Consider the following 27,316-nt stretch of genomic DNA (forward strand, 5'->3'; position numbering starts at 1 on the left):
AGCTTGGGACTGCCCCCCCCCCCCCCCGGCCCTGGGCTCCATGGCACTGCTGCTTTGAAATGCCGCGTGGAGCCGGGTAAGCTTGGGACTGCCCCCCCCCCCGGCCCTGGGCTCCATGGCGCTGCCGCTTTGAAATGCCGCGTGGAGCCGGGTAAGCTTGGGACTGCCCCCCCCCCCCCCCCGGCCCTGGGCTCCATGGCGCTGCCGCTTTGAAATGCCGCGTGGAGCCGGGTAAGCTTGGGACTGCCCCCCCCCCCCCTCCGGCCCTGGGCTCCATGGCACTGCCGCTTTGAAATGCCGCGTGGAGCCGGGTAAGCTTGGGACTGCCCCTCCCCCCCCCCCCTCCGGCCCTGGGCTCCATGGCACTGCCGCTTTGAAATGCCGCGTGGAGCCGGGTAAGCTTGGGACTCCCCCGCTGAGCCTGGGCTCCATGGCGCTGCCGCTTTGCAGTTCACCTCTTCCCCCTTTGCAGCCTCTGTCCTATAGAGGGAGCAAGGGGGGAAGCGACTGGTCGACCCGACTCTCCGATGCGCGTTGGCTCGCTGGCTAGTCGACTAGTCCTTCGACAGGGTGCGAAGGAACAGCGCTCACGGCGGGCAGGTCCCTCAGAGGCTGTTGGCTGGGCGGGGCTGGTGTCCCTGGCCTCTGTGTGCCGGGGTGGGAATGGGCGACGGGGAAGGGTCGCTTGGTGGTTCCCTGCTCTGTTCATTGGCTGCTGCCGGCCACCAGGCCCTTGGGCTCTGACCCTGCCTGGCCGTGCCCTGGGGCTGCGGGGGGCAGGGCAGTGCTGCCGTGTTGGCTGCGCTGGGCTTTGGCTCAGGGCGCTGGCTGGTGCCTTAGTGCCGAGTACGCTGGGTCTTGCGCTGGCTCGTGATGCTCTCTCTGCCCTTCCTGTCCCCTCTGGGGGCGCCCCGAGCTGTCCCCCAGACCTTGCCTTGCGCCGGGGGTGGCAGCGTGCGGAGCAGTTCCTCGACCAGCGGCGCGAGTCCCCTCGGGGTGCTCGAGAGACGGCTGGGGGGGGCGCCGCTGGAAAGGGGGGACAACGGAACATTTGCTTGAGGTGGGAAGCGCTTTACTACTTGGTACTTTTCCTCCCAAGCCTGCCCTCGCCCGCCGGCTCCGAGGGCGTTGTCTGAACAAACGTGGTGCAACGGTAGAAAGCCCGGGCGCGCCTGGCACTGCGGGGACGGGGGCCTGTCGTTCTTCTGCAAAAGGGGGAGACACGGTTTAGACGACTGCACGATGGGCTTGGAGGTTAGCCTTGTCGACTGCGCCCGTTCCTGTGTCAGAGGCAGCGCGAGGGGCGGGAGGTTAGCCTTGTCGACTGCGCCCGTTCCTGTGTCAGAGGCAGCGCGAGGGGCGGGAGGTTAGCCTTGTCGACTGCGCCCGTTCCTGTGTCAGAGGCAGCGCGAGGGGTGGGAGGTTAGCCTTGTCGACTGCGCCCGTTCCTGTGTCAGAGGCAGCGCGAGGGGCGGGAGGTTAGCCTTGTCGACTGCGCCCGTTCCTGTGTCAGAGGCAGCGCGAGGGGCGGGAGGTTAGCCTTGTCGACTGCGCCCGTTCCTGTGTCAGAGGCAGCGCGAGGGGCGGGAGGTTAGCCTTGTCGACTGCGCCCGTTCCTGTGTCAGAGGCAGCGCGAGGGGCGGGAGGTTAGCCTTGTCGACTGCGCCCGTTCCTGTGTCAGAGGCAGCGCGAGGGGCGGGAGGTTAGCCTTGTCGACTGCGCCCGTTCCTGTGTCAGAGGCAGCGCGAGGGACGGGAGGTTAGCCTTGTCGACTGCGCCCGTTCCTGTGTCAGAGGCAGCGCGAGGGGTGGGAGGTTAGCCTTGTCGACTGCGCCCGTTCCTGTGTCAGAGGCAGCGCGAGGGGTGGGAGGTTAGCCTTGTCGACTGCGCCCGTTCCTGTGTCAGAGGCAGCGCGAGGGGCGGGAGGTTAGCCTTGTCGACTGCGCCCGTTCCTGTGTCAGAGGCAGCGCGAGGGACGGGAGGTTAGCCTTGTCGACTGCGCCCGTTCCTGTGTCAGAGGCAGCGCGAGGGGCGGGAGGTTAGCCTTGTCGACTGCGCCCGTTCCTGTGTCAGAGGCAGCGCGAGGGGTGGGAGGTTAGCCTTGTCGACTGCGCCCGTTCCTGTGTCAGAGGCAGCGCGAGGGGCGGGAGGTTAGCCTTGTCGACTGCGCCCGTTCCTGTGTCAGAGGCAGCGCGAGGGGCGGGAGGTTAGCCTTGTCGACTGCGCCCGTTCCTGTGTCAGAGGCAGCGCGAGGGGTGGGAGGTTAGCCTTGTCGACTGCGCCCGTTCCTGTGTCAGAGGCAGCGCGAGGGGCGGGAGGTTAGCCTTGTCGACTGCGCCCGTTCCTGTGTCAGAGGCAGCGCGAGGGGCGGGAGGTTAGCCTTGTCGACTGCGCCCGTTCCTGTGTCAGAGGCAGCGCGAGGGGCGGGAGGTTAGCCTTGTCGACTGCGCCCGTTCCTGTGTCAGAGGCAGCGCGAGGGGCGGGAGGTTAGCCTTGTCGACTGCGCCCGTTCCTGTGTCAGAGGCAGCGCGAGGGGCGGGAGGTTAGCCTTGTCGACTGCGCCCGTTCCTGTGTCAGAGGCAGCGCGAGGGGCGGGAGGTTAGCCTTGTCGACTGCGCCCGTTCCTGTGTCAGAGGCAGCGCGAGGGGCGGGAGGTTAGCCTTGTCGACTGCGCCCGTTCCTGTGTCAGAGGCAGCGCGAGGGGCGGGAGGTTAGCCTTGTCGACTGCGCCCGTTCCTGTGTCAGAGGCAGCGCGAGGGGCGGGAGGTTAGCCTTGTCGACTGCGCCCGTTCCTGTGTCAGAGGCAGCGCGAGGGGCGGGAGGTTAGCCTTGTCGACTGCGCCCGTTCCTGTGTCAGAGGCAGCGCGAGGGGCGGGAGGTTAGCCTTGTCGACTGCGCCCGTTCCTGTGTCAGAGGCAGCGCGAGGGGCGGGAGGTTAGCCTTGTCGACTGCGCCCGTTCCTGTGTCAGAGGCAGCGCGAGGGACGGGAGGTTAGCCTTGTCGACTGCGCCCGTTCCTGTGTCAGAGGCAGCGCGAGGGGCGGGAGGTTAGCCTTGTCGACTGCGCCCGTTCCTGTGTCAGAGGCAGCGCGAGGGGCGGGAGGTTAGCCTTGTCGACTGCGCCCGTTCCTGTGTCAGAGACAGCGCGAGGGACGGGAGGTTAGCCTTGTCGACTGCGCCCGTTCCTGTGTCAGAGGCAGCGCGAGGGGCGGGAGGTTAGCCTTGTCGACTGCGCCCGTTCCTGTGTCAGAGGCAGCGCGAGGGGCGGGAGCCGGTCCCCTTCAGCTGGCTCCCCACAAGCACTCAGCCCCATGCCGCTGCGGAGCTCGGAGCCCCCAGGGCCGGGCGCTGCCGCTGCCTTTGTATCCGGAGCAGCAGGAGGGAGCTGGTCTCAGCGGGGGCAGAACAAGGAGCAATGGGCTCCAGTTGCAGTGGGGGGTGGGGGCAGGTCTAGGGTGGAGATCAGGACAAACGATTCCCCCAGGCGGGTGGGAAGCGCTGGGAGGGTTCCGGGGGGGGGGGGGGGGAATCTCCGTCCCTAGAGGCGTTCATGTCCCCACTGGACACAGCCCTGGCTGGGGGGCTGGAGCTGGGCTGGCCCTGCCCTGGGCAGGGGGCTGGATGCGATGGGGCCGAGGGCCCTGCAGCCCTGGGCTCTGTGATCCTTCCCCCCTCCCCCCCACCTACCTCTGCACTAGGGGTGTGAAATCTCGGTTGAGGGAATAGTCGAGTAACCTCGTGAATTCTTACTGGTTCCTGGATTGCTCTACAGTCCCTGCGGGCGGGCGGCAGCCAGTGCGCTCCTGTCTCGCTCCCGCGGAGCCGCCTGTCTCTCTGGGGTGCCCGGGGGGGGGGGGTTAAATACCAGCTCCCCTTGTGGACCGGCTGCCTGTCGCCCTGTGCTGCTCCCTCTGCTACAGCGGCAGCCGTGCGGGGTGGCAGCAGCCCCGGTCTGGGGGGGGGGGTCTGAGCTCCTGGGCCCGGCTGCCTGCCCGCCGGTTCCTAATACACTTTGAACGCAGAGCTGCAGCCGGGGAGGTCCTGGGCCTGTCACAAGCCAGGGCTGAGCCGGCTGCTAATCGGCGTCCGGGCGGGGCGGGGCGGGGCGGGAGCGTGTCGTCTGTAGCGCTAGCGTCGGTGCAGCGAGGGGGACGCACGTCTCTGGCTCCGTCCATGACGGTAACCAGAAGGCTGCTTGCGCGTGTGGGCCCGGTGAGCCCCGGGCGGCCCCGAGGCACAAACGGGAGAAGGGCGGAAGTGCCAGGCCAGGCCGATTGCTGAGCCGAGCGCAGTGACAGGCGTCAGTCGGCTGTGCTGACCCACTGCCCACCTGTACTCGGTCCCTGGGGAATTGCCGCAGCCCCCCCAAGACACCCCCTTGTGCGCAGGCACATCACCTCCCGGCGGACGTATCCGGCTGCCACCCTCTGACGCTGCCGGGTCCCCCGGGGGCTCCAGCCTGTCGGAGCACGAGGTCCCTGTTTGAATTGAAGTGCAATCCCAGATCTACCTCAAACCCCAATCCCCTGGCCCCGCCGCTGCTCACTCCACCCTCCCTCCCTTTCACCAGGCTGGGCAGAGGGGTGGGGTGCAGGCTCTGCTCTTGGATTAACGGATTTGTAGTGAGCGAGGGGCTGTGACGGCCCGGGCCAGGTCTGGGCACCGCTGAGGGCGTCTGCTCAGGGTGAATTGCTCAGACTCGGGGCTCCGTACAGCCCCAGGCTGGAGACCTTCCCAACTAGGCCACAGACCAGTCGCACCGAGCGCTCCAGCCGCCACCTGGCCAGCCAGAAGCCTCCCGAGCAAACCCCTCTGGCACCCCAGCGCTCTCCGTGCCCAAACAGCCCTGGGCCTGCCCACAGGTGGGGGGTTAGAACCCATCTCACCTCCCCTGAACAGGTTCTGTCCGGTCCCAAGAAACCAGGCCCAGGTCCCAGGTCCATTTACTCTCTGGACCTTACCGACAAATCACGCTGGGCCAGTCCTTTAGCATCTAACATCTAAAGGTTTATCACTAAAAGAAAGAAAAGCCTGAGAGCGAGGTTGTTACAGTATCAGACGTTCCATGCACCGAATCTCCCAGTCCTCGGTGCAGGCTCTAGCAGAGATGTTGCAGCTGCTGGCTTAAAAGTCCTTGGTGCACATCCCATGTCAGGACGGGTCCACGGTTCTTCCCGGCTTGTTGATTCCTGCAAGGCGGCATCTGGGATGAAGGGCTGAGCTGAGCCCTAGGATGGAGTCGGCCACATGGCCTATGTATGTCCCCCCCCCCCCCCAGCTTCTTCCAAGTGGGAGACAGTCCCATGGCCGGGGCCAGGGGTGTCTTTGGCCTCCAGAGATCCATTGTTCCCCGGAGCTTTGCTCAGTAGCATGGCCATGGGCTGAGCATTCCTTGACTATTGCTCAGCCACAAACAGAAGTTTCCGGTATCGACCCAGAATACAGCCTCGTAATTCCACCCCCAGACACTGTGCACGTGTGTGGACAGCACGTACGGAGCCAGTAGAAGGAAATGCCTCACATGGCCCCTTTGTATCAATTTCTGGGGCAACCCCCCCCCCGTGGGTGCAGCAGTGATCTGGCTGCTCCCCTCACAAGCCAGTAATGTGACGGGGCTCTGAGCTGAGCTGAGCGTGGGGCGGGCAGTTGGGTGCTGAGGGGGTTCTAGGTGCAGGCTCTGGGTGCGTGTTTGGATGCAGGGTGCTCGGGGTGCAGGAGGGGTTCACAACTGGGGGAGGGGTTCAGGATGTGGGCTCCAGCTGGGCCCTGCTGCTGGCTCCTGGGTGGGGTGCAGTGGGGCTGAGGAGGCTCCCCCCTGCCCTGGCCCTGCCCCACTCCCAAAAGCAGCCAGCAAACTCCCTCCCAACTCCTGCTGTGCCCCCCTCTGCTCTGTGGGGACAGGATACAAGGTGGGGGGGCACCTTGACACCCACCCCCTGCCCTGCACAAAGTAAGAGGCTCCCTGGGGGAGGGGCAGCTGCATGGGAAAGGGCTGGAGACGCGCAGCAGCTGAAGTGCCGGCGCTTGAGAGCTTCCCAGCCAAACCGGCCAGGATCCCGCCAGAGCTCCAAGATCTCCCGGGAGATCCCGATCGACTGGCGGGTGACCCCTGGGCTAGACCCCTCCCTGAACCTGGCTCTGTGTCTGTGGGGAGTGGGCACCACGGTCTCTTTCGGCGAGCGGGGGATAGCGTGTGTGCGAGGGATAGCGTGTGTGCGGGGGATAGTGTGCGTGCGAGGGATAGCGGGCGGGGGATAGCGGGCGTGCGGGGGATAGCGGGCGTGCGAGGGATAGCGGGCGTGCGAGGGATAGTGTGCGGGGGATAGCGGGCGTGCGAGGGATAGCATGCGTGCGGGGGATAGAGTGTGGGGGATAGCGGGCGTGCGAGGGATAGCGGGCGTGCGAGGGATAGCGTACGTGCGGGGGATAGAGTGCGGGGGATAGTGTGCGTGCGAGGGATAGCGGGCGGGGGATAGCGGGCGTGCGGGGGATAGCGGGCGTGCGGGGGATAGCATGCGTGCGGGGGATAGCGTGCGAGGGATAGCGTGCGAGGGATAGCGGGCGTGCGAGGGATAGCGTGCGTGCGTGGGATAGAGTGCGGGGGATAGCGGGCGTGCGGGGGATAGCGGGCGTGCGGGGGATAGCGGGCGTGCGAGGGATAGCGGGCGTACCACTTATGGCCGGTACCAACGCCTCCTCTGCACCTGGGCCTGTGACCAGTTCGTGTTCCGCGCGCTCGGCCCGGCACGCCAAGGTCTGTGAGCCGGGCCTGCCTCCGGGAGCTGCTCCAGCCCGGGGTTGTGCTGCGTGACTGGGGCTCCCAGCGCTGCTGAAACACAAAATCTCCAGGAATGGGGCTCGGGGCAAACCCAGCTCCCCTCCCAGGACCGGTTTGATGCTTCCAAAGGTAACGCCCCTCCTGCAAGGGGCAGGCCGGAGCCTGGCGCACGGAGGGGTCAGGAGAGCCGCACGGACCCTTCAGAGCTGCGATTCGCTCCCACGGAGCCGTGAACGGTCGTTTTGAAGGGGGGAGCCGGAACGCTGGGTTGGAAACGTTGAAGCAAACGTTCCGACAATCTGGGAACTTTTAAAAAACCTCGTCCACGTAGAGCCTGGCAAAGCCGCCGCTGCCGCCGTGGGCCGGCCATCGAGACCCAGCGGGCTCTGGCGCTGGCGCTGGCTGGGCACCGGAGACGCCCCCGGGCCGCGCTCTCACCAGTAACGTGGCTCCGTTCTGCGAGCCAGCGGGCCCTCGGGTTTACCGTGTGCCTGCACCAGCTCGGCCCTTCTGCTGAGATGAGCTCCGGGCGCCTCTGCCTGGGGTTGCCGGGCTCGCGGGGGGGAGCCCGGAGGAGCGCGGGGCCAGCGGGGGCTCCAGGGCTCTGGGGCGTTTCAAAGCGGAATCGCAGCAGAAGCGGCCCGAGGGGAGGCTGCTTCAGTCCCTGCTTGCGCCGTCCCCGCCCTGCCCCCGCCCACACGAGGCTGATAGGGGCGGGGGGGGGGGGGGGGGGGGGGGGGGGCTTTCCATACGCTTTCCCCAAACCGCAGCTCCCTCCCGGGACCCTGCAAGGAGACGGCCACAGCCGGCTTGGCACCGCTGCTCCCTCCCGAGACCCAGCACTCGCCCCCCCCGGCCTCCTTTCCTACAGCAGCTGCTCTCTGCCCGGGGCAGCTGGGCCCCGCCGTGGGGCTGGGGGGGGTCGTGCCTTGTGCTCTCTGCCCAGGCCGGTTCCAGCTGGGCCCCACCGTGGGGCTGGGGGGGGGTCGTGCCTTGTGCTCTCTGCCCAGGCCGGTTCCAGCTGGGCCCCACCGTGGGGCTGGGGGGGGTCGTGCCTTGTGCTCTCTGCCCAGGCCGGTTCCAGCTGGGCCCCGCCGTGGGGCTGGGGGGGGTCGTGCCTTGTGCTCTCTGCCCAGGCCGGTTCCAGCTGGGCCCCGCCGTGGGGCTGGGGGGGGTCGTGCCTTGTTCTCTCTGCCCAGGCCGGTTCCAGCTGGGCCCCGCCGTGGGGCTGGGGGGGGGTCGTGCCTTGTGCTCTCTGCCCAGGCCGGTTCCAGCTGGGCCCCGCCGTGGGGCTGGGGGGGGTCGTGCCTTGTGCTCTCTGCCCAGGCCGGTTCCAGCTGGGCCCCGCCGTGGGGCTGGGGGGGGTCGTGCCTTGTTCTCTCTGCCCAGGCCGGTTCCAGCTGGGCCCCGCCGTGGGGCTGGGGGGGGTCGTGCCTTGTTCTCTCTGCCCAGGCCGGTTCCAGCTGGGCCCCGCCGTGGGGCTGGGGGGGGTCGTGCCTTGTGCTCTCTGCCCAGGCCGGTTCCAGCTGGGCCCCGCCGTGGGGCTGGGGGGGGGTCGTGCCTTGTGCTCTCTGCCCAGGCCGGTTCCAGCTGGGCCCCGCCGTGGGGCTGGGGGGGGGTCGTGCCTTGTGCTCTCTGCCCAGGCCGGTTCCAGCTGGGCCCCGCCGTGGGGCTGGGGGGGTCGTGCCTTGTTCTCTCTGCCCAGGCCGGTTCCAGCTGGGCCCCGCCGTGGGGCTGGGGGGGGTCGTGCCTTGTGCTCTCTGCCCAGGCCGGTTCCAGCTGGGCCCCGCCGTGGGGCTGGGGGGGGGTCGTGCCTTGTGCTCTCTGCCCAGGCCGGTTCCAGCTGGGCCCCGCCGTGGGGCTGGGGGGGGTCGTGCCTTGTGCTCTCTGCCCAGGCCGGTTCCAGCTGGGCCCCGCCGTGGGGCTGGGGGGGGTCGTGCCTTGTGCTCTCTGCCCAGGCCGGTTCCAGCTGGGCCCCGCCGTGGGGCTGGGGGGGGTCGTGCCTTGTGCTCTCTGCCCAGGCCGGTTCCAGCTGGGCCCCTCCGTGGGGCTGGGGGGGGTCGTGCCTTGTGCTCTCTGCCCAGGCCGGTTCCAGCTGGGCCCCTCCGTGGGGCTGGGGGGGGTCGTGCCTTGTGCTCTCTGCCCAGGCCGGTTCCAGCTGGGCCCCGACGTGCGGCTGGGGGGGGGTCGTGCCTTGTGCTCTCTGCCCAGGCCGGTTCCAGCTGGGCCCCGCCGTGGGGCTGGGGGGGGTCGTGCCTTGTTCTCTCTGCCCAGGCCGGTTCCAGCTGGGCCCCGCCGTGGGGCTGGGGGGGTCGTGCCTTGTGCTCTCTGCCCAGGCCGGTTCCAGCTGGGCCCCGCCGTGGGGCTGGGGGGGGTCGTGCCTTGTGCTCTCTGCCCAGGCCGGTTCCAGCTGGGCCCCTCCGTGGGGCTGGGGGGGGTCGTGCCTTGTGCTCTCTGCCCAGGCCGGTTCCAGCTGGGCCCCGCCGTGGGGCTGGGGGGGGTCCTGCCTTGTGCTCTCTGCCCAGGCCGGTTCCAGCTGGGCCCCGCCGTGGGGCTGGGGGGGGTCGTGCCTTGTTCTCTGTGCCCAGGCCGGTTCCAGCTGGGCCCCACCGTGGGGCTGGGGGGGGTCGTGCCTTGTGCTCTCTGCCCAGGCCGGTTCCAGCTGGGCCCCGCCGTGGGGCTGGGGGGGGTCGTGCCTTGTGCTCTCTGCCCAGGCCGGTTCCAGCTGGGCCCCGCCGTGGGGCTGGGGGGGGTCGTGCCTTGTGCTCTCTGCCCAGGCCGGTTCCAGCTGGGCCCCGCCGTGGGGCTGGGGGGGGTCGTGCCTTGTGCTCTCTGCCCAGGCCGGTTCCAGCTGGGCCCCGCCGTGTGGCTGGGGGGGTCGTGCCTTGTGCTCTCTGTCCCTGTCCCGGCTGCAGGGCTGGCTGGATTGCTGCTGGCCCTGGCCGTGGGGCCTGAGGGAAGCCGGCCTGCCCCGTGGGGTGACCCCTCTCCCCTCCCTCGCAGCTATTTGCGCTGGTGGTACCGGAAGACGCACGTGGAGAAGAAAAGTCCCGTCATCGACCTGTTCAACCCGCTCCCCCTGCGCCAGATCTACGGTGAGCCCCCCGGGCTGCCTGGGGTCGCCGGGGCCGGGGCGGGGGAAGATGCTGGACGCTCCCCCAGGGGCTGTCCTGGGAGGAGGGGCGATGGGAGGCAGGGGGCTTCCGCAGGGCGCTGGGGGGGTGTTCCGGGAGGGGGCGGGTGCTGCAGGACGGTGATCCCCGGGGGGCAGGTGGGTGGGGGCGGGGAGGGTGGTTGTTGCGGGGGGTTCACCGAGGCTGCTATCGGAGGGGTGGTGCCGCGGGGGGCATCTCGGCGGCCGGTGGGGGTGGGTTGCGAGCAGAGCTCAGCCCCTCCATGGACGTGGCCCCCCACGTTCTGACCCATGGACGTGGCCCCTTGCCCTGTGGACGTGCCCCCCCGCACCCTGTACCGTGGATGTGTCCCCCTACCCCGTGGGCGTGCCCCCCTGCACTCCACCCTGTGGGCAAACCCCCCGCGCCCCGCCCCATGGACGTGCCCCCCCACATCCTGCGGGAGGAGTGACTCTGTCTCTCCCACAGGGTGCCCGCTGGGGGGCTTTGGGGGCGGTACCATCACGCGAGGCTGGCGGGGGGAGTTCTGTCGATGGCAGTTGAATCCCGGAATGTACCACTACAAGACAGTCCTGGCTGACCAGGTGGGTGCGTTTGCGCTGGGCTGGGGCGGGCCCCTGCCTCCAGGAGCCGGGCGCGGGACACCACTGGGCGCTGCAGCCCAGCCCCCGCCGGAAGGGACCTAGGGGCACACCCCCCCCCCCCCCCGCTGTCAGCCCCCTCGCACGAGCACGGCAGCCAGGGCCGGGCCCCGCCCCCGCACTGAGCACACGCGTCTTGCATCTGCTGCCTGGGGCGCAGGGGCGGCTGGAGCTGGCCCTGGGCGGAGCGGTTCCCCGTGCAGGGTCTCTTGGGATGTGTGAGCCCGTCGTGCTTTGGTCCTTGCACGGCTCCTCGCACGGCCGCTGGGTCAGGGCGAGCGACAGATCTGGGGGCTTTGGGGCTTAGGAGCCGGCACAGGGCGGGTGTTGGACGCGCTGCCCCCCCCACCAGCTGCTCCTTCCCCCCGGCCCTGCACTGGGCCGGGGGCTGGCAGCGTGTCGGGGCCGGGGCCTGTGCCGGGGCGAGGTGCTGAGGCCCCGTGCAGCACACGCCTCGGCTCCCGGCCACGAGCAGCCGCCTGCACGCCGGGCTGCGGCGCTGACTTGGCACAAAGCCTCCCTGTGCTGCACCCAAAGGGAGGCAGATTCCCAGCTGGGGACGCCTGGCCGGGGGCCCAGGGACCGAGCAGCGCCCAGCGCCCCGGGGAGAGAGTCCGTCGGCAGGACCGGAGCGTGGGGGCCTGGCGCCGGAGGCCGGCTCGTTGCGGGCCCGGTGGGCCGGTGCCCTGGCGCCGGAGGCCGGCTCGTTGCGGGCCCAGTGGGCCGGTGCCCTGGCGCCGGAGGCCGGCTCGTTGCGGGCCCGGTGGGCCAGTGCCCTGGCGCCGGAGGCCGGCTCGTTGCGGGCCCGGTGGGCCGGTGCCCTGGCGCCGGAGGCCGGCTCGTTGCGGGCCCGGTGGGCCGGTGCCCTGGCGCCGGAGGCCGGCTCGTTGCGGGCCCGGTGGGCCGGTGCCCTGGCGCCGGAGGCCGGCTCGTTGCGGGCCCGGTGGGCCGGTGCCCGGGGTCCAGCCCGGCAGCCCCATCTCTGCGCTCTCCTCTCCCAGTTCACCGTCTGCTTGCGCCGGGAGGGCCGGACCGTCTACCAGCAGGTCCTGTCTGTGGAGAGGCCCAGCGCGCTGCAGGGCTGGAACTGGGGCTACTGCGGCCACTACGCCTTCTACCACGCGCTGTACCCTCGGGCCTGGACCGTCTACCAGCTCCCCGGGCAGGACGTGGTGCTCACCTGCCGGCAGGTCAGCCCCATCATCCCGCACAACTACCAGGTGAGGCTGCCCCTCGGGCGGGGCCTGCGGAGCGTGACGCGAGCCGGGGGCCCGAGGGTCTGGCCAGCAGGCAGCAGGGGACTGTGGGGGCCCCCCAACCTCGACTGTCAGCAGCGGGGAAGGGGAGCAAGGGGGCGGGTGCTTTGCTCCAGGGAGGGGGCAGCCCCCCCCGTGGGGAGCGGAGCGACATGGCGGCCGGGGAGCAAAGCCGTGGGGCCGCCCTGCTCCCCTTCCCCGCTGACGCTCAGGGTGTGCACGTGGGGCATGAACCCTGCTGCTGGGGCTCTGGGTCGTCTGGGGTGGAAGCCGGCAAGGGGGTGGGCCTAGCCGGAGGAGGGCTGTTTCGGCCCTTCCCTGGGCTGGCCGGGGGTCACATGGCTGGTGGGCTCCTGGACTCCCCCCTCGACCAGGCCTGGCGCCTGGGGGATGGGCTGCAGCCTCTCGTGCAGCAGGGAGAGTCGGGGCTGGCAAGGGAGATGCCATGGGCCAGAACCCTCGCCCCATCGCCTGGCCCCGGGTCTCTGGGTGTCTCTGGCCTCCCGAAGCTGGTGGGGCGACGGGCCGCGCTGCCTGTGAGCGGGGGGCAGGCACGGCCATGGGAGCCTGCCCTGGTCTGCAGCAGGGAGGCCGAAGGCCGGGAGAGTCGAGGGCCGGGGCTGTGGGGCCCGGGGTCCTAGCCTCGCGCTGCCCCCCGGCTCTTGACGGGCCTCCCCTCCCCGCGGCCAGTCGGGGGCTGCGCCTCGGGGCCTTCTGGGGGCGCGGCCACGGGAGGCGGCGGACGGGCTGAAATCGCGCAGCCCCGCTCGGCCCCGGCCCCCTCACCTTCCGTCCCGCGCTGTCCCGGGGAGCGCCTCAGTTTCCCTTTGCTGCCGGCCCTCGCGCTGAGCCTCCGGCGTGCACGGCCCGGCCTCTGAGCGGCGCAGCGCCTGTCCCCAGGACACCAGCCTGCCCGTGGGCGTGTTCGTCTGGGAGCTGGAGAACGGCGGCGGAGAGGCCGTGGATGTCTCCATCATGCTCACCCTGCGCAACGGCCTGGGCACCAAGGAGGACAAGAGAGGGGGCCACTGGAACGAGCCCTTCAGCGTGGAGCAGGCGGGCGCGCGGGTCTCGGGCGTCATGCTGCATCACTGCAGCCCCGGGAACCCCTACACCCTGGCCATCTCCGCCAGGGAGCAGGTAGGGGCAGCTGCCGCTCCGCGGGGGCCAGGCCTCGGCGCCTGCGGGGGCTCTGGGGGCGCCCATGCCCCGAGTCGGCCCTGCCTGGGGCCAGGGGTCCCAGCACTGGCTCCTGGCCTGGCGGAGGAGCAGCTCTGAAGCATGGGGGGCCGTGGCCCTTGGGAAGGCCTGGGGCCGGCTCCTGTTCCTGGGAGGGGCAGGGGCTCTAAAGGGCTCTTGTGCCCTGGGCACGCAGGGTGGGGGGTGGGGGCCGAGCTGGGCCAGGAGCGGCTTTCCCTGAGCGGGGGCCCCACCGCGTCCTCCTTTCTCGCTCAGGCTGGCACAGGAGTGACGCACCTCACAGCCTTCGACCCTGCCGGCTCAGGGCGGGCGGTGTGGCAGGACCTCCTGCAGGACGGCAGGCTGGGCTCCCCGGCAGGTGAGGCGCCGCGCGGGCCGAGGGGGCAGCGGGGCGGCTCAGAGCTCCGGGGCCGGCTGCCTCGCCCCGCGCTCGGGGGGTGGCCCGTAGACAGGCCTGTCGCCTGCAGAGTCCCGGAGGCTGGGGCTGCCCGGGGCGAGTTCGGCTCCTCTTCGGGGTGACTCGCCCTTCGCTGAGCGCTCCCGCCTCATGCCCGCGGACGCAGAGGCCCCAGCCTCCCCCCTGCTGTGCGCCTGCCAAGGCGTCGCCTGGCTCCCCTCAGCTCCTGGGACGCACCAGGGGCCAGTTCTCTGGCGCTGCTCACACAGCGCAGAGTGGGAAGGTGACACCAAATTAGCCGGATTCACCGATTAGCTGCCCCGCCGGCCAGTGCGGAGATGGGTGGGGAGCCCTTTGACCAGGCCCGGGGAGCTCCCCCTGAGCTAACACCAGGCTCTTCACCACGAGGGCTCGAATCCGGACACCGCGCCGTCCCCGGCCCCTCTCCCTGCACCCCAGAGCGAGCGCTGGAATCCAGGCACCGCGCCGTCCCCGGCCCCTCTCCCTGCACCCCAGAGCGAGCGCTGGAATCCGGGCACCGCCCCGCCCCCGGCCCCTCTCCCTGCACCCCAGAGCGAGTGCTGGAATCCGGGCACCGCGCCGCCCCCGGCCCCTCTCCCTGCACCCCAGAGCGAGCGCTGGAATCCGGGCACCGCCCCGCCCCCGGCCCCTCTCCCTGCACCCCAGAGCGAGTGCTGGAATCCGGGCACCGCGCCGCCCCCGGCCCCTCTCCCTGCACCCCAGAGCGAGCGCTGGAATCCGGGCACCGCCCCGCCCCCGGCCCCTCTCCCTGCGCCCCAGAGCGAGCGCTGGAATCCGGGCACCGCGCCGCCCCCGGCCCCTCCGCGCCTCCCCCTGCACCCCAGAGCGAGCGCTGGAATCCGGGCACCGCGCCGCCCCGGGCCCCTCCGCGCCTCCCCCTGCACCCCAGAGCGAGCGCTGGAATCCGGGCACCGCGCCGCCCCCGGCCCCTCTCCCTGCACCCCAGAGCGAGCGCTGGAATCCGGGCACCGCCCCGCCCCCGGCCCCTCTCCCTGCACCCCAGAGCGAGCGCTGGAATCTGGGCACCGCGCCGCCCCCGGCCCCTCCGCGCCTCCCCCTGCGCCCCAGAGCGAGCGCTGGAATCCGGGCACCGCCCCGCCCCCGGCCCCTCTCCCTGCACCCCAGAGCGAGCGCTGGAATCCGGGCACCGCCCCGCCCCCGGCCCCTCTCCCTGCACCCCAGAGCGAGCGCTGGAATCCGGGCACCGCCCCGCCCCCGGCCCCTCTCCCTGCACCCCAGAGCGAGCGCTGGAATCCGGGCACCGCGCCGTCCCCGGCCCCTCTCCCTGCACCCCAGAGCGAGCGCTGGAATCCGGGCACCGCGCCGTCCCCGGCCCCTCTCCCTGCACCCCAGAGCGAGCGCTGGAATCCGGGCACCGCGCCGCCCCCGGCCCCTCTCCCTGCACCCCAGAGCGAGCGCTGGAATCCGGGCACCGCCCCGCCCCCGGCCCCTCCGCGCCTCCCCCTGCACCCCAGAGCGAGCGCTGGAATCTGGGCACCGCGCCGCCCCCGGCCCCTCTCCCTGCACCCCAGAGCGAGCGCTGGAATCTGGGCACCGTGCCGTCCCCGGCCCCTCTCCCTGCACCCCAGAGCGAGCGCTGGAATCCGGGCACCGCCCCGCCCCCGGCCCCTCTCCCTGCACCCCAGAGTGAGCGCTGGAATCTGGGCACCGCCCCGCCCCCGGCCCCTCCGCCCCTCTCCCTGCACCCCAGAGCGAGCGCTGGAATCCGGGCACCGCCCCCCCCCCCCCCGGCCCCTCTCCCTGCGCCCCAGAGCGAGCGCTGGAATCCAGGCACCGCCCCGCCCCCGGCCCCTCCGCCCCTCTCCCTGCACCCCAGAGCGAGCGCTGGAATCCGGGCACCGCCCTGCCCCCGGCCCCTCCGCCCCTCTCCCTGCGCCCCAGAGCGAGCGCTGGAATCCAGGCACCGCCCCGCCCCCGGCCCCTCCGCCCCTCTCCCTGCGCCCCAGAGCGAGCGCTGGAATCCAGGCACCGCCCTGCCCCCGGCCCCTCCGCGCCTCTCCCTGCACCCCAGAGCGAGCGCTGGAATCCGGGCACCGCCCCACCCCCGGCCCCTCTCCCTGCGCCCCAGAGCGAGCGCTGGAATCCGGGCACCGCGCCGCCCCCGGCCCCTCTCCCCGCACCCCAGAGCGAGTGCTGGAATCCGGGCACCGCGCCGCCCCCGGCCCCTCTCCCTGCACCCCAGAGCGAGCGCTGGAATCCGGGCACCGCGCCGCCCCCGGCCCCTCTCCCCGCACCCCAGAGCGAGCGCTGGAATCCGGGCACCGCCCCGCCCCCGGCCCCTCTCCCTGCACCCCCACCGCATTGCTCATCAGTTCACCAGGCAAGGGAAGATGCAGCCGCGACCTCGACCTCCACAGAATTTCCTCGGCACAGGAAATGCGATTGGCCCGGCAGGATCTGCCTCTGGCCACCCCGTCCTGTCCCCTCCAGACTCTGGGAGAATTGTTGTGGCCTCACCATGGGTGGCAAGTCTGGCCTGGTGCTGAGGTCGGCGGCGTGGGGGCGCGTCGGGTGCCGTGCTATAAGATGAGGCTCCGCCGGCCGGTAGAACGGGGGGGGGGGGGGTATTGCTCCTCCAGGACATGGCCCAGCACAGCCGCGAGGTGGCTACAGGAGTCAGGGCCAGGCAGCCGCAGCCCCCTCGGGGTGGGGTGCCCAGGTCACTGGGCTCCCAGCTCAGCCTCTTCTCTCCGTGTTTGCCCGGCCAAACCGCCCCCTGCCTTTGCTCAGCCCCTGCCCTCTCCGGTGAGAACCCGTTGGGCCACTGTCTGCCTGACCTGAGGTTCCTCAGGCCCCCCCCCCCCCCGGGCAGTTACAGCCCCGGCCAGCAGGGGTCGCCCCAGCCCACAGCAGCCAGCGCCGCACCCAGTGCATCCCGGCAGGACAGCTGCGCTCTCCAAGGCCGCGCTGAGAGCTGGGCCCGGCGCTGGCCACGCAGCCCGTTCTGAGACCTGCAGCCTCCTTGGGGCGGGAGTTAGCCGGGCCCCGAGGCGGGCACAGGCAGATCTTTGCCTTTTGCTTCCAGCGTCTGCTCCTAGGGGCTCGTCTCCATCAGCCGTCAGGCCTGCTCCTCCGTGTGGGGCGAGCGCCGGGGCAGGGCGGGGCCTGTCCTGGCCCCTCACGTCCATGCTTCAGGGCTTCTGCGTGTCGCGTGCGGGGTCAGGAGGGGACCCGCAGCCCGTGTAACTGGGGGGAGGGTTTCTGCGCTGGGCGTTCCCCCCGTCTCTGATGCCTGGGGGTGCCGGGCTGGACGCGGGGCCCTGGAGAGGTGGGCCAGGGCTCTGCTGGCACCGATCGGTCTCTCGCGGGCTTGGCTGGTTTCTGCGCCCACCTCAGACTGTGCAGAAATCCCCCCACCCCCAGGACAGAGGAGCAGGCACTTGGGGGTGTCTTTCCTCTGCAGCGTGCGGGTGTGAGCCAGCTGCCAGGGTCCCTGGGGATTCCTCGTGGCGGTTCCCTGCCTGGCCGGGCCTCGGGCACGGTGCCTCTCGGCGCCTGCAGGTCTCTGCCCGCGGCACGGCTGAGTTCAGGCTGCCTGCTGCTATTTCGTCTTTTGGGAGCCGTTCGCAGCATAGCTGGGGGAGGAGAAAAGGCCAAGCATGGCCTGCAATATCACAGTGGTCTGGGGCAGCGCTGGGGGGCGGGTCTGGGCGAGGGGCTCAGAGCCAGGGCTGCTCACAGCCCCAGCCTGGGTCCCCCCGCACGGCACCGAACCAGCCACACCGAGCACTTCAGTGCCCCCCCGGCCAGCAAGGAGCCTCCCCAGCAAATCCCCTCGGACACCCCAGTGTCCCCTGTGCCCCCCCAGCCCCCCTTACACAGGGGAGAGGTTATAGCCCATCCCCCACCTCCCCTCAGACACCCCAGTGCTCCCTGTGCCCCCCAGCCCCCCTCACACAGGGGAGAGGTTATAACCCATCCCCCACCTCCCCTCAGACACCCCAGTGCTCCCTGTGGCCCCCCCCCAGCCCCCTTACACAGGGGAGAGGTTATAACCCATCCCCCACCTCCCCTCAGACACCCCAGTGCTCCCTGTACCCCCCAGCTCCCCCTTACACAGGGGAGAGGTTATAACCCATCCCCCACCTCCCCTCAGACACCCCAGTGCTCCCTGTGCCCCCCAGCCCCCCTTACACAGGGGAGAGGTTATAACCCATCCCCCACCTCCCCTCACACACCCCAGTGCTCCCTGTGCCCCCCCCAGCCCCCTTACAGGCTGTGTCCAGACTCCATGCCTCCGTCGACGGAGGCATGTAGATTAGCCACATCGGAAGAGGGAAATGAAGCCGCGATTAAAATAATCGCGGCTTCATTTAAATTTAAATGGCTGCCCCGATCTGCCGATCAGCTGTTTGTCGGCAGATCGGGAGAGTCTGGACGCGATGCCCCGACAAAGAAGCCTTTCTTCATCGACACAGGTAAACCTGGTTTCACGAGGCTTACCTGTGTCGATGAAGAAAGGCTTCTTTGTCGGGGCATCGCGTCCAGACTCTCCCGATCTGCCGACAAACAGCTGATCGGCAGATCGGGGCAGCCATTTAAATTTAAATGAAGCCGCGATTATTTTAATCGCGGCTTCATTTCCCTCTTCCGATGTGGCTAATCTACATGCCTCCGTCGACGGAGGCATGGAGTCTGGACACAGCCACACAGGGGAGAGGTTATAACCCATCCCCCACCTCCCCTCACACACCCCAGTGCTCCCTGTGCCCCCCCCAGCCCCCTTACACAGGGGAGAGGTTATAACCCATCCCCCACCTCCCCTCAGACACCCCAGTGCTCCCTGTGCCCCCCCCCAGCCCCCTTACACAGGGGAGAGGTTATAACCCATCCCCCACCTCCCCTCAGACACCCCAGTGCTCCCTGTACCCCCCAGCTCCCCCTTACACAGGGGAGAGGTTATAACCCATCCCCCACCTCCCCTCAGACACCCCAGTGCTCCCTGTGCCCCCCAGCCCCCCTTACACAGGGGAGAGGTTATAACCCATCCCCCACCTCCCCTCACACACCCCAGTGCTCCCTGTGCCCCCCCCAGCCCCCTTACAGGCTGTGTCCAGACTCCATGCCTCCGTCGACGGAGGCATGTAGATTAGCCACATCGGAAGAGGGAAATGAAGCCGCGATTAAAATAATCGCGGCTTCATTTAAATTTAAATGGCTGCCCCGATCTGCCGATCAGCTGTTTGTCGGCAGATCGGGAGAGTCTGGACGCGATGCCCCGACAAAGAAGCCTTTCTTCATCGACACAGGTAAACCTGGTTTCACGAGGCTTACCTGTGTCGATGAAGAAAGGCTTCTTTGTCGGGGCATCGCGTCCAGACTCTCCCGATCTGCCGACAAACAGCTGATCGGCAGATCGGGGCAGCCATTTAAATTTAAATGAAGCCGCGATTATTTTAATCGCGGCTTCATTTCCCTCTTCCGATGTGGCTAATCTACATGCCTCCGTCGACGGAGGCATGGAGTCTGGACACAGCCACACAGGGGAGAGGTTATAACCCATCCCCCACCTCCCCTCACACACCCCAGTGCTCCCTGTGCCCCCCCCAGCCCCCTTACACAGGGGAGAGGTTATAACCCATCCCCCACCTCCCCTCAGACACCCCAGTGCTCCCTGTGCCCCCCCCCAGCCCCCTTACACAGGGGAGAGGTTATAACCCATCCCCCACCTCCCCTCAGACACCCCAGTGCTCCCTGTGCCCCCCAGCCCCCCTCACACAGGGGAGAGGTCATAACCCATCCCCCACCTCCCCTCAGACACCCCAGTGCTCCCTGTGCCCCCCAGCCCCCCCTCACACAGGGGAGAGGTTCTAACCCATCCCCCACCTCCGAGCAGACTCTCCCAGTCCCAAGGGCCGAGCCCCAGGTCCAGTTCCAGGTCGGATCCCACCCGCCGAGCTCGCTGGGCCCGTCCTGTAGCATCCGACATCTAAAAGTTAAACTTAACAAACACCAAATGGTCTGGGAGCACTTTGCAGACAAAGCAGCCGTGTGGATGGGACCCTGAGCTGTCGGGGCGCTGCCCACGTCTCCAGGGGGCCGGGTGCTGCATGTCCGGAGCCGGGCAGGGAGCTCCTGAAAAGCGAAAGGAGAGGCTGCTGAGGCTGCAGACGTTGTGGGCAGACAGTTGTGCTGAGCAGTCCCCGGGTCCCTGGGCAGGCTCTTCGCACAGATGGAGGTTTGGGGTTTTATGTATCTCTGGGGCACGTCCTCTGGCAGGTGGGTCGTCCTGGGCCCAGAGCGGCTCCTGCCATGATGAGCTGGAGGGCAGAGGAATGGAGGAGCCCCCAGGCCTTTCATCCCCTCGCCATGGGGGGATCCCGCTGGTGTCCTGGGGGAAGGCACCTCCCCATTCTGAGGAGGTAGAATACAGGGTGGGGGGGGGCATGCTGACATCAGAGCCCCCCCCCCGTCCCTGCTCTGCACGGGGGGGGCAGGCAGCAGAGCGAGGAGCGATGGGCTCAAGTCGCAGGGGGGAGGGTCTAGGGGGGAGTTTAGGAAAAGCTATTTCCCTAGGGGGTGGGGAAACGCTGGGCTGGGTTCCCGGGGGGGGGGGGGAGGGAATGTCCATCCCTAGAGCCGTTTGTCCCCGCTGGGCTGATGGAGTCGGGGCTGGTCCTGCCTTGGGCAGGGGGCTGGACTCGGTGACTCCTGAGGGCCCTGCAGCCCCGGGGTTCTAGGATTCTGTGACCAGCTTCCTGAGACCGCTGGCTCGGCCCCATTGTACAGAATGGGGCACACGCCCCAGCGGTGCAGCAGGGAGTGGCGGGCTCCTGTGGGGCCTGCGGGGCCTGGCGCGCTCCTGCGGGGCCTGCGGGGCCTGGCGGGCTCCTGCGGGGCCTGGCACGCTCCTGTGGGGCCTGCGGGGCCTGGCGGGCTCCTGCGGGGCTTGCGGGGCCTGGCGCGCTCCTGCGGGGCCTGCGGGGCCTGGCGCGCTCCTGCGGGGCCTGGCGGGCTCCTGCGGGGCCTGGCGGGCTCCTGCGGGGCCTGCGGGGCCTGGCGCGCTCCTGCGGGGCCTGCGGGGCCTGGCGCGCTCCTGCGGGGCCTGGCGCGCTCCTGCGGGGCCTGGCGGGCTCCTGCGGGGCCTGCGGGGCCTGGCGTGCTCCTGCGGGGCCTGCGGGGCCTGGCGCGCTCCTGCGGGGCCTGCGGGGCCTGGCACGCTCCTGCGGGGCCTGCGGGGCCTGGCGGGCTCCTGCGGGGCTTGCGGGGCCTGGCGCGCTCCTGCGGGGCCTGCGGGGCCTGGCGCGCTCCTGCGGGGCCTGGCGGGCTCCTGCGGGGCCTGCGGGGCCTGGCGCGCTCCTGCGGGGCCTGCGGGGCCTGGCGTGCTCCTGCGGGGCCTGCGGGGCCTGGCGCGCTCCTGCGGGGCCTGCGGGGCCTGGCGCGCTCCTGCGGGCCCTGCGGGGCCTGGCGCGCTCCTGCGGGGCCTGTGGGGCCTGGCGGGCTCCTGCGGGGCCTGGCGCGCTCCTGCGGGGCCTGCGGGGCCTGGCGCGCTCCTGCGGGGCCTGCGGGGCCTGGCGCGCTCCTGCGGGGCTTGCGGGGCCAGGCTGCTCCCTGGTGGCCAGTTTGTTCCGTTGTACCCTCAGCCCATGGGCCTGGAGCACAAGGCCGGGCATGGCCACGTCCCTGGGCCAGGCTGAGCAGCGTCTCCCCGGGGCGGCTGTCTGGGGCGCGGCGGAGGCGGCGGAGGCGCCCGGGGGGCGCTGGTGGCAGGGCAGGCTGAGACTTGCCGTGCTCACGAGTTCCCAGCCGAATGGCACAGTGGGCTCAGCCGTCTCCCTGCGCCGCCCCCACAGCCCCCCGGGCTCCGCTCTCCACGGTGCTGAGTCTGGGCTGTAGCCGGTCGCCCTGGGGTCCATGCTGCAGCGGCTTCGTGGCGACACTCGTGGGCCTGCAGCCCCGGGGCAGGGGAGCGGCTCCCACGCCCCACGGCCGGGGTCCCGGGGCTCCGTCCATCTCCCGCGCTTGCCAGCCCGTCTCAGGGCTGCTCTGCTGCTCCCGTTGGCCAGCAGGTGGCGCTGGCGGGTCGCGTTCTCCGTGCGCTGGTCCCCAGGACCCCCCGTGGCCCTCCCCTGGCTGCGCGGCACCTAGGCCCCGCTGGGAATCGGGGGCCCTGAGTCCCTTCATCCTGGGGTCACGACCCCCATGCAGCCAGCAGCCCCCGGCCCTGGGCGACCAACGCGCGTCTGAGAGCTGCTGCCAGCCGAGGCCCCCCCCGGCGCGAGGCCGTTCCCCCCCCCCCCCCCCGGCGCGAGGCCGTTCCCCCCCCCCCGCGGCGCGAGGCCGTTCCCCCCCCCCCGCCCCCCCCCCCCGCGGCGCGAGGCCGTTCCCCCCCCCCCCTCCGCGGGGCGAGGCCGTTCCCCCCCCCCCGCGGCGCGAGGCCGTTCCCCCCCCCCCCCCGCGGCGCGAGGCCGTTCCCCCCCCCCCCCGCGGCGCGAGGCCGTTCCCCCCCCCCCCCGCGGCGCGAGGCCGTTCCCCCCCCCCCCCGCGGCGCGAGGCCGTTCCCCCCCCCCCGCGGCGCGAGGCCGTTCCCCCCCCGCGGTGCGAGGCGAGGCCGCAGCGGAGAGCGAGCCGCGTGCCCTCGGCGTTGGTGGGGGGTGTCACTCAGGCCCCTGCAGCCTCCATCCCTGGGGGCGCGGTAGCGATGGGGGCGGGGCGCTCGAGCCCACCTCTCTGCGCTCCCCAGGCAAATCCCCTGGCCATGGGCCCGGCAGAGTCCGTGCAGGCCTGTCTCCCCGCCACCCGGGGAGGGTCCCGGTCTCGGCCGGGCCTGTGCCTGGGATGGACTGAGGGGGGCTACGGGGGGGGCACGGCAGGGGCAGCACTTCGCTCAGGGGCAGGGCCGGTCGCATCCGCCGTTCCCGTTCCCTCGCAGACACGCACGGCCGAGAGGCCTGCGGGGGGGGGCGGCCCCACAGGAAGGGGGCGGCCGTTTCAGTGGCCTCTAGGCACGGGAAAGGAGACGGGAGCCACAGCCAGCGCGCGAGGGTATCTCTGTGGGGAGCCCCCCCCCCCCCCCCGTTCCTTGTCCTGTCTCCCAGGGGTGACACACTTCTCAGGCTCCAGCGCGCGAGGGTATCTCTGTGGGGAGCCCCCCCCCGTTCCTTGTCCTGTCTCCCAGGGGTGACACACTTCTCAGGCTCCAGCGCGCGAGGGTATCTCTGTGGGGAGCCCCCCCCCCCCGTTCCTTGTCCTGTCTCCCAGGGGTGACACACTTCTCAGGCTCCAGCGCGCGAGGGTATCTCTGTGGGGAGCCCCCCCCCCCCGTTCCTTGTCCTGTCTCCCAGGGGTGACACACTTCTCAGGCTCCAGCGCGCGAGGGTATCTCTGTGGGGAGCCCCCCCCCCCCCCCGTTCCTTGTCCTGTCTCCCAGGGGTGACACACTTCTCAGGCTCCAGCGCGCGAGGGTATCTCTGTGGGGAGCCCCCCCCGTTCCTTGTCCTGTCTCCCAGGGGTGACACACTTCTCAGGCTCCAGCGCACGAGGGTATCTCTGTGGGGAGCCCCCCCCCCCGTTCCTTGTCCTGTCTCCCAGGGGTGACACACTTCTCAGGCTCCAGCGCGCGAGGGTATCTCTGTGGGGAGCCCCCCCCCCCCCCCGTTCCTTGTCCTGTCTCCCAGGGGTGACACACTTCTCAGGCTCCAGCGCGCGAGGGTATCTCTGTGGGGAGCCCCCCCCGTTCCTTGTCCTGTCTCCCAGGGGTGACACACTTCTCAGGCTCCAGCGTGCGAGGGTATCTCTGTGGGGAGCCCCCCCCCCCCGTTCCTTGTCCTGTCTCCCAGGGGTGACACACTTCTCAGGCTCCAGCGCGCGAGGGTATCTCTGTGGGGAGCCCCCCCCGTTCCTTGTCCTGTCTCCCAGGGGTGACACACTTCTCAGGCTCCAGCGCGCGAGGGTATCTCTGTGGGGAGCCCCCCCCCCGTTCCTTGTCCTGTCTCCCAGGGGTGACACACTTCTCAGGCTCCAGCGCGCGAGGGTATCTCTGTGGGGAGCCCCCCCCGTTCCTTGTCCTGTCTCCCAGGGGTGACACACTTCTCAGGCTCCAGCGCGCGAGGGTATCTCTGTGGGGAGCCCCCCCCCCCGTTCCTTGTCCTGTCTCCCAGGGGTGACACACTTCTCAGGCTCCAGCGCGCGAGGGTATCTCTGTGGGGAGCCCCCCCCCCCCCCGTTCCTTGTCGTGTCTCCCAGGGGTGACACACTTCTCAGGCTCCAGCGCGCGAGGGTATCTCTGTGGGGAGCCCCCCCCCCCGTTCCTTGTCCTGTCTCCCAGGGGTGACACACTTCTCAGGCTCCAGCGCACGAGGGTATCTCTGTGGGGAGCCCCCCCCCCCCGTTCCTTGTCCTGTCTCCCAGGGGTGACACACTTCTCAGGCTCCAGCGTGCGAGGGTATCTCTGTGGGGAGCCCCCCCCCCGTTCCTTGTCCTGTCTCCCAGGGGTGACACACTTCTCAGGCTCCAGCGTGCGAGGGTATCTCTATGGGGAGCCCCCCCCCCCCCGTTCCTTGTCCTGTCTCCCAGGGGTGACACACTTCTCAGGCTCCAGCGCGCGAGGGTATCTCTGTGGGGAGCCCCCCCCCCCGTTCCTTGTCCTGTCTCCCAGGGGTGACACACTTCTCAGGCTCCAGCGCGCGAGGGTATCTCTGTGGGGAGCCCCCCCCCCCGTTCCTTGTCCTGTCTCCCAGGGGTGACACACTTCTCAGGCTCCAGCGCGCGAGGGTATCTCTGTGGGGAGCCCCCCCCCCCCGTTCCTTGTCCTGTCTCCCAGGGGTGACACACTTCTCAGGCTCCAGCGCGCGAGGGTATCTCTGTGGGGAGCCCCCCCCGTTCCTTGTCCTGTCTCCCAGGGGTGACACACTTCTCAGGCTCCAGCGCACGAGGGTATCTCTGTGGGGAGCCCCCCCCCCCCCCCCCCGTTCCTTGTCCTGTCTCCCAGGGTGACACACTTCTCAGGCTCCAGCGCGCGAGGGTATCTCTGTGGGGAGCCCCCCCCCCCCCGTTCCTTGTCCTGTCTCCCAGGGTGACACACTTCTCAGGCTCCAGCGCGCGAGGGTATCTCTGTGGGGAGCCCCCCCCCCCCCCGTTCCTTGTCCTGTCTCCCAGGGGTGACACACTTCTCAGGCTCCAGCGCGCGAGGGTATCTCTGTGGGGAGCCCCCCCCGTTCCTTGTCCTGTCTCCCAGGGGTGACACACTTCTCAGGCTCCAGCACACGAGGGTATCTCTGTGGGGAGCCCCCCCCCCCCCCGTTCCTTGTCCTGTCTCCCAGGGGTGACACACTTCTCAGGCTCCAGCGCGCGAGGGTATCTCTGTGGGGAGCCCCCCCCCCCCGTTCCTTGTCCTGTCTCCCAGGGGTGACACACTTCTCAGGCTCCAGCGCACGAGGGTATCTCTGTGGGGAGCCCCCCCCCCCCGTTCCTTGTCCTGTCTCCCAGGGGTGACACACTTCTCAGGCTCCAGCGCGCGAGGGTATCTCTGTGGGGAGCCCCCCCCCCCCCCCCGTTCCTTGTCCTGTCTCCCAGGGGTGACACACTTCTCAGGCTCCAGCGCGCGAGGGTATCTCTGTGGGGAGCCCCCCCCCCCCCCCCCCCCCCCCCGTTCCTTGTCCTGTCTCCCAGGGGTGACACACTTCTCAGGCTCCAGCGCACGAGGGTATCTCTGTGGGGAGCCCCCCCCCCCGTTCCTTGTCCTGTCACCCAGGGGTATCTCTGTGGGGAGCCCCCCCCCCCCCCGTTCCTTGTACTGTCTCCCAGGGGTGACACACTTCTCAGGCTCCAGCGCGCTCCTGCCAGGAATCCCTCCCGCAATTTCCTCTTCTAGCAGACCCCGGCCGCAGGGTGAGCTGCTGTCGCAAGGGCTCTTCCCTTTGGGGTGCTGCCGCCTGGGCTCCCAGCAGGCCTGTGGCGATTGCCGGAAAGGGGCTTGCGGTTGGGTCCGTGGCCTCCGCGCCTCGTGGGTTTGCCGGAGACGGTTCCGTGGGGCGCGGCGTGGCCAGGCCCGGAGCCGGGAAGCCTGGGCGGGCTCACAGGAGCTGCCTTTCCCTCGCCAACACCTGCACTTTGCGGGCCAGGGCCGCTTCCCGCCTCCCCTTGGCTCCAGGAGGTGCCGAGTTGCGTTTCTGCGCCAGCCCAGGGGTTTGCCCTGCCGTGGGCCGTGGGCTCGGAGACGCCAGCCACAGGATTGGGCCGGGCTGCTGGCTGGTTTTACAGCGGGAGTCCCCCCCCCCCCCCCCCCGCTCCGCACTGCGGGGGGAGGGGCAGTGCCCCATGGCCTGATGTAGTTTCCGTGAGGCTCAGGGGTGCTCGGCGCCCGTGCTCAGAGCAGGGCCCTCCCCGCGCCAGGTGCAGACTGTGCAGAGGGCAATGCCAGTATTGGGCCAGAAGGGGGCGCCAACCTGACTGGCTGGGGCCGGGCATGGGGCCAAGGAGAGCCTTTTCCGGAGGCTCTGGGGTCTGTGCCACCGGCGCTTGCGGGATAGCTCTAGGCCCCTGGCCAGCTCCGCTGCAGGGGGTGCACCGTGGGCGCTGGAGCCGAGCAGGCTGGCCCTGGCTGCGTGAGACAGGGCAGTGGGTGTCCTCGCGGGCAGCATGCCGGCGACCTGGGCGGGGGGCCCTGGCGCGGAGCCCTGGCCCCTGCACGAGTTCCGGAGGGTTTCCAGCTGGAGGCGCCAGACTGGGAGCCAAGCTCGTTCATCTGGCCACGGCTCTTGCTTCTCGGCTTGCTGCTCGGGGTGCCAAAGACAAGCAGGGAATGGCAGAAGAGCGGCCCCCATGGGTGGGAGCAGTGGTCCTCAGCCTGCGACCAGTGACAAGCCAGATGCTTCATCAAGTGCTCTGCCCCAGTGTTGGAGCTGGAGGGTGGGGGGCATGAGGATGCGTCCCTCAGCTTTTTGGCCCCTCGCTGGTGATGGCTCCATCCTCCATGAGTTTATCTGGGGCTTGGGGTGTTTTAGAAAACCCTTTAGAAGTCCAGGCCTTCCCAACATCACGCGGCAGGGAGTTCCGCAGGGTGACTGCACTGCGAGAAGAATCCTTCCCTTGGTTGCTTTGTTTCAAACCTGCTTCTAGTCATTTAGTTGGGCAACCTCTGCTTCTCGTTTCTTATTGAAGGGTAAACAGCACGTCCTTTGTCACCGTCTGCGAATGATTCACGAGTGTCCAGCTCTGTAGCACCCCCCCGCCTGTCACCTTTGGTCTACGCTGAGCAGCCCCAGGCGTTTGAGTCTCTGCACACGGACCCTGTTCTGTGCCCCCTTCTCTGCTCTGTCCACGTTCGGTGGCTCTTTGGAGAAAGTGCCCAGATCTGTGCGGGGTTCCAGGTGTGGGCGTCTCGTGGCCGCTAGCTTCCCTTGCCTGAGGTGTCCCCTGTTCTCTGCTGTTTGGCTGCCGCTGCACGGGGCAGGTCTGCACAGGGGCTCCCAGGTCTCTGGGGTGGTGACAGACTCAGTCCCTGCTGCTGTGCAGGATGTTTCCACGGCGCCCGACTGCACTTACCTGCATCGAATTTCTCCTGCCGTTCTGTTGCCCGGTCACCCGGCTTGGTGGTGACCCTTTGTGGCGAGCTGCTCAGGACTGAACGAGTACGAAGACGGGGATCCTCTGCGGGTGCTGCACCTCCCTCTTCCCCTTTGTGCAGCTCCTTGCGGGACCCTGCTGGTGGGGCCCGGTCTTGAGCCGCGAGGGCCCCTCCCGCCCGTCCCTGGCCGCCACCGGGCCTTTGGGGAGGGCCTGTGTCCATGCGCTGGTGACAAGCGGGGCCTGATTTCCCTTCCCACGAGTCTTGAGCTTCCCTGGCTCTGGCCGGGTCGCCGGGCGCTCAGCTTCGGCTGGCGGGCTCGTGATTTCCGGCCGGCCGGC

General features: G+C 70.0%; 1 protein-coding gene across 1 annotated transcript in view; it reads left to right on the forward strand.

Moving 5' to 3' along the window:
• GBA2 (glucosylceramidase beta 2) overlaps positions 1 to 27,316 on the forward strand; it is a 48,217-nt gene that overhangs the window by 4,384 nt on the left and 16,517 nt on the right. Inside the window, exons 2-6 of the mRNA XM_089779516.1 lie at positions 9,781 to 9,872; positions 10,380 to 10,495; positions 11,554 to 11,772; positions 12,709 to 12,948; positions 13,264 to 13,366. Coding sequence (XP_089635642.1) covers positions 9,781 to 9,872; positions 10,380 to 10,495; positions 11,554 to 11,772; positions 12,709 to 12,948; positions 13,264 to 13,366 — 770 coding nt within the window. The remainder of the gene's footprint in view (positions 1 to 9,780; positions 9,873 to 10,379; positions 10,496 to 11,553; positions 11,773 to 12,708; positions 12,949 to 13,263; positions 13,367 to 27,316) is intronic.

Source organism: Pelodiscus sinensis, chromosome 6, assembly GCF_052426305.1.
Source record: "Pelodiscus sinensis isolate ZL-2025 chromosome 6, ASM5242630v1, whole genome shotgun sequence".
NCBI classification, from domain to species: domain Eukaryota; kingdom Metazoa; phylum Chordata; order Testudines; family Trionychidae; genus Pelodiscus; species Pelodiscus sinensis.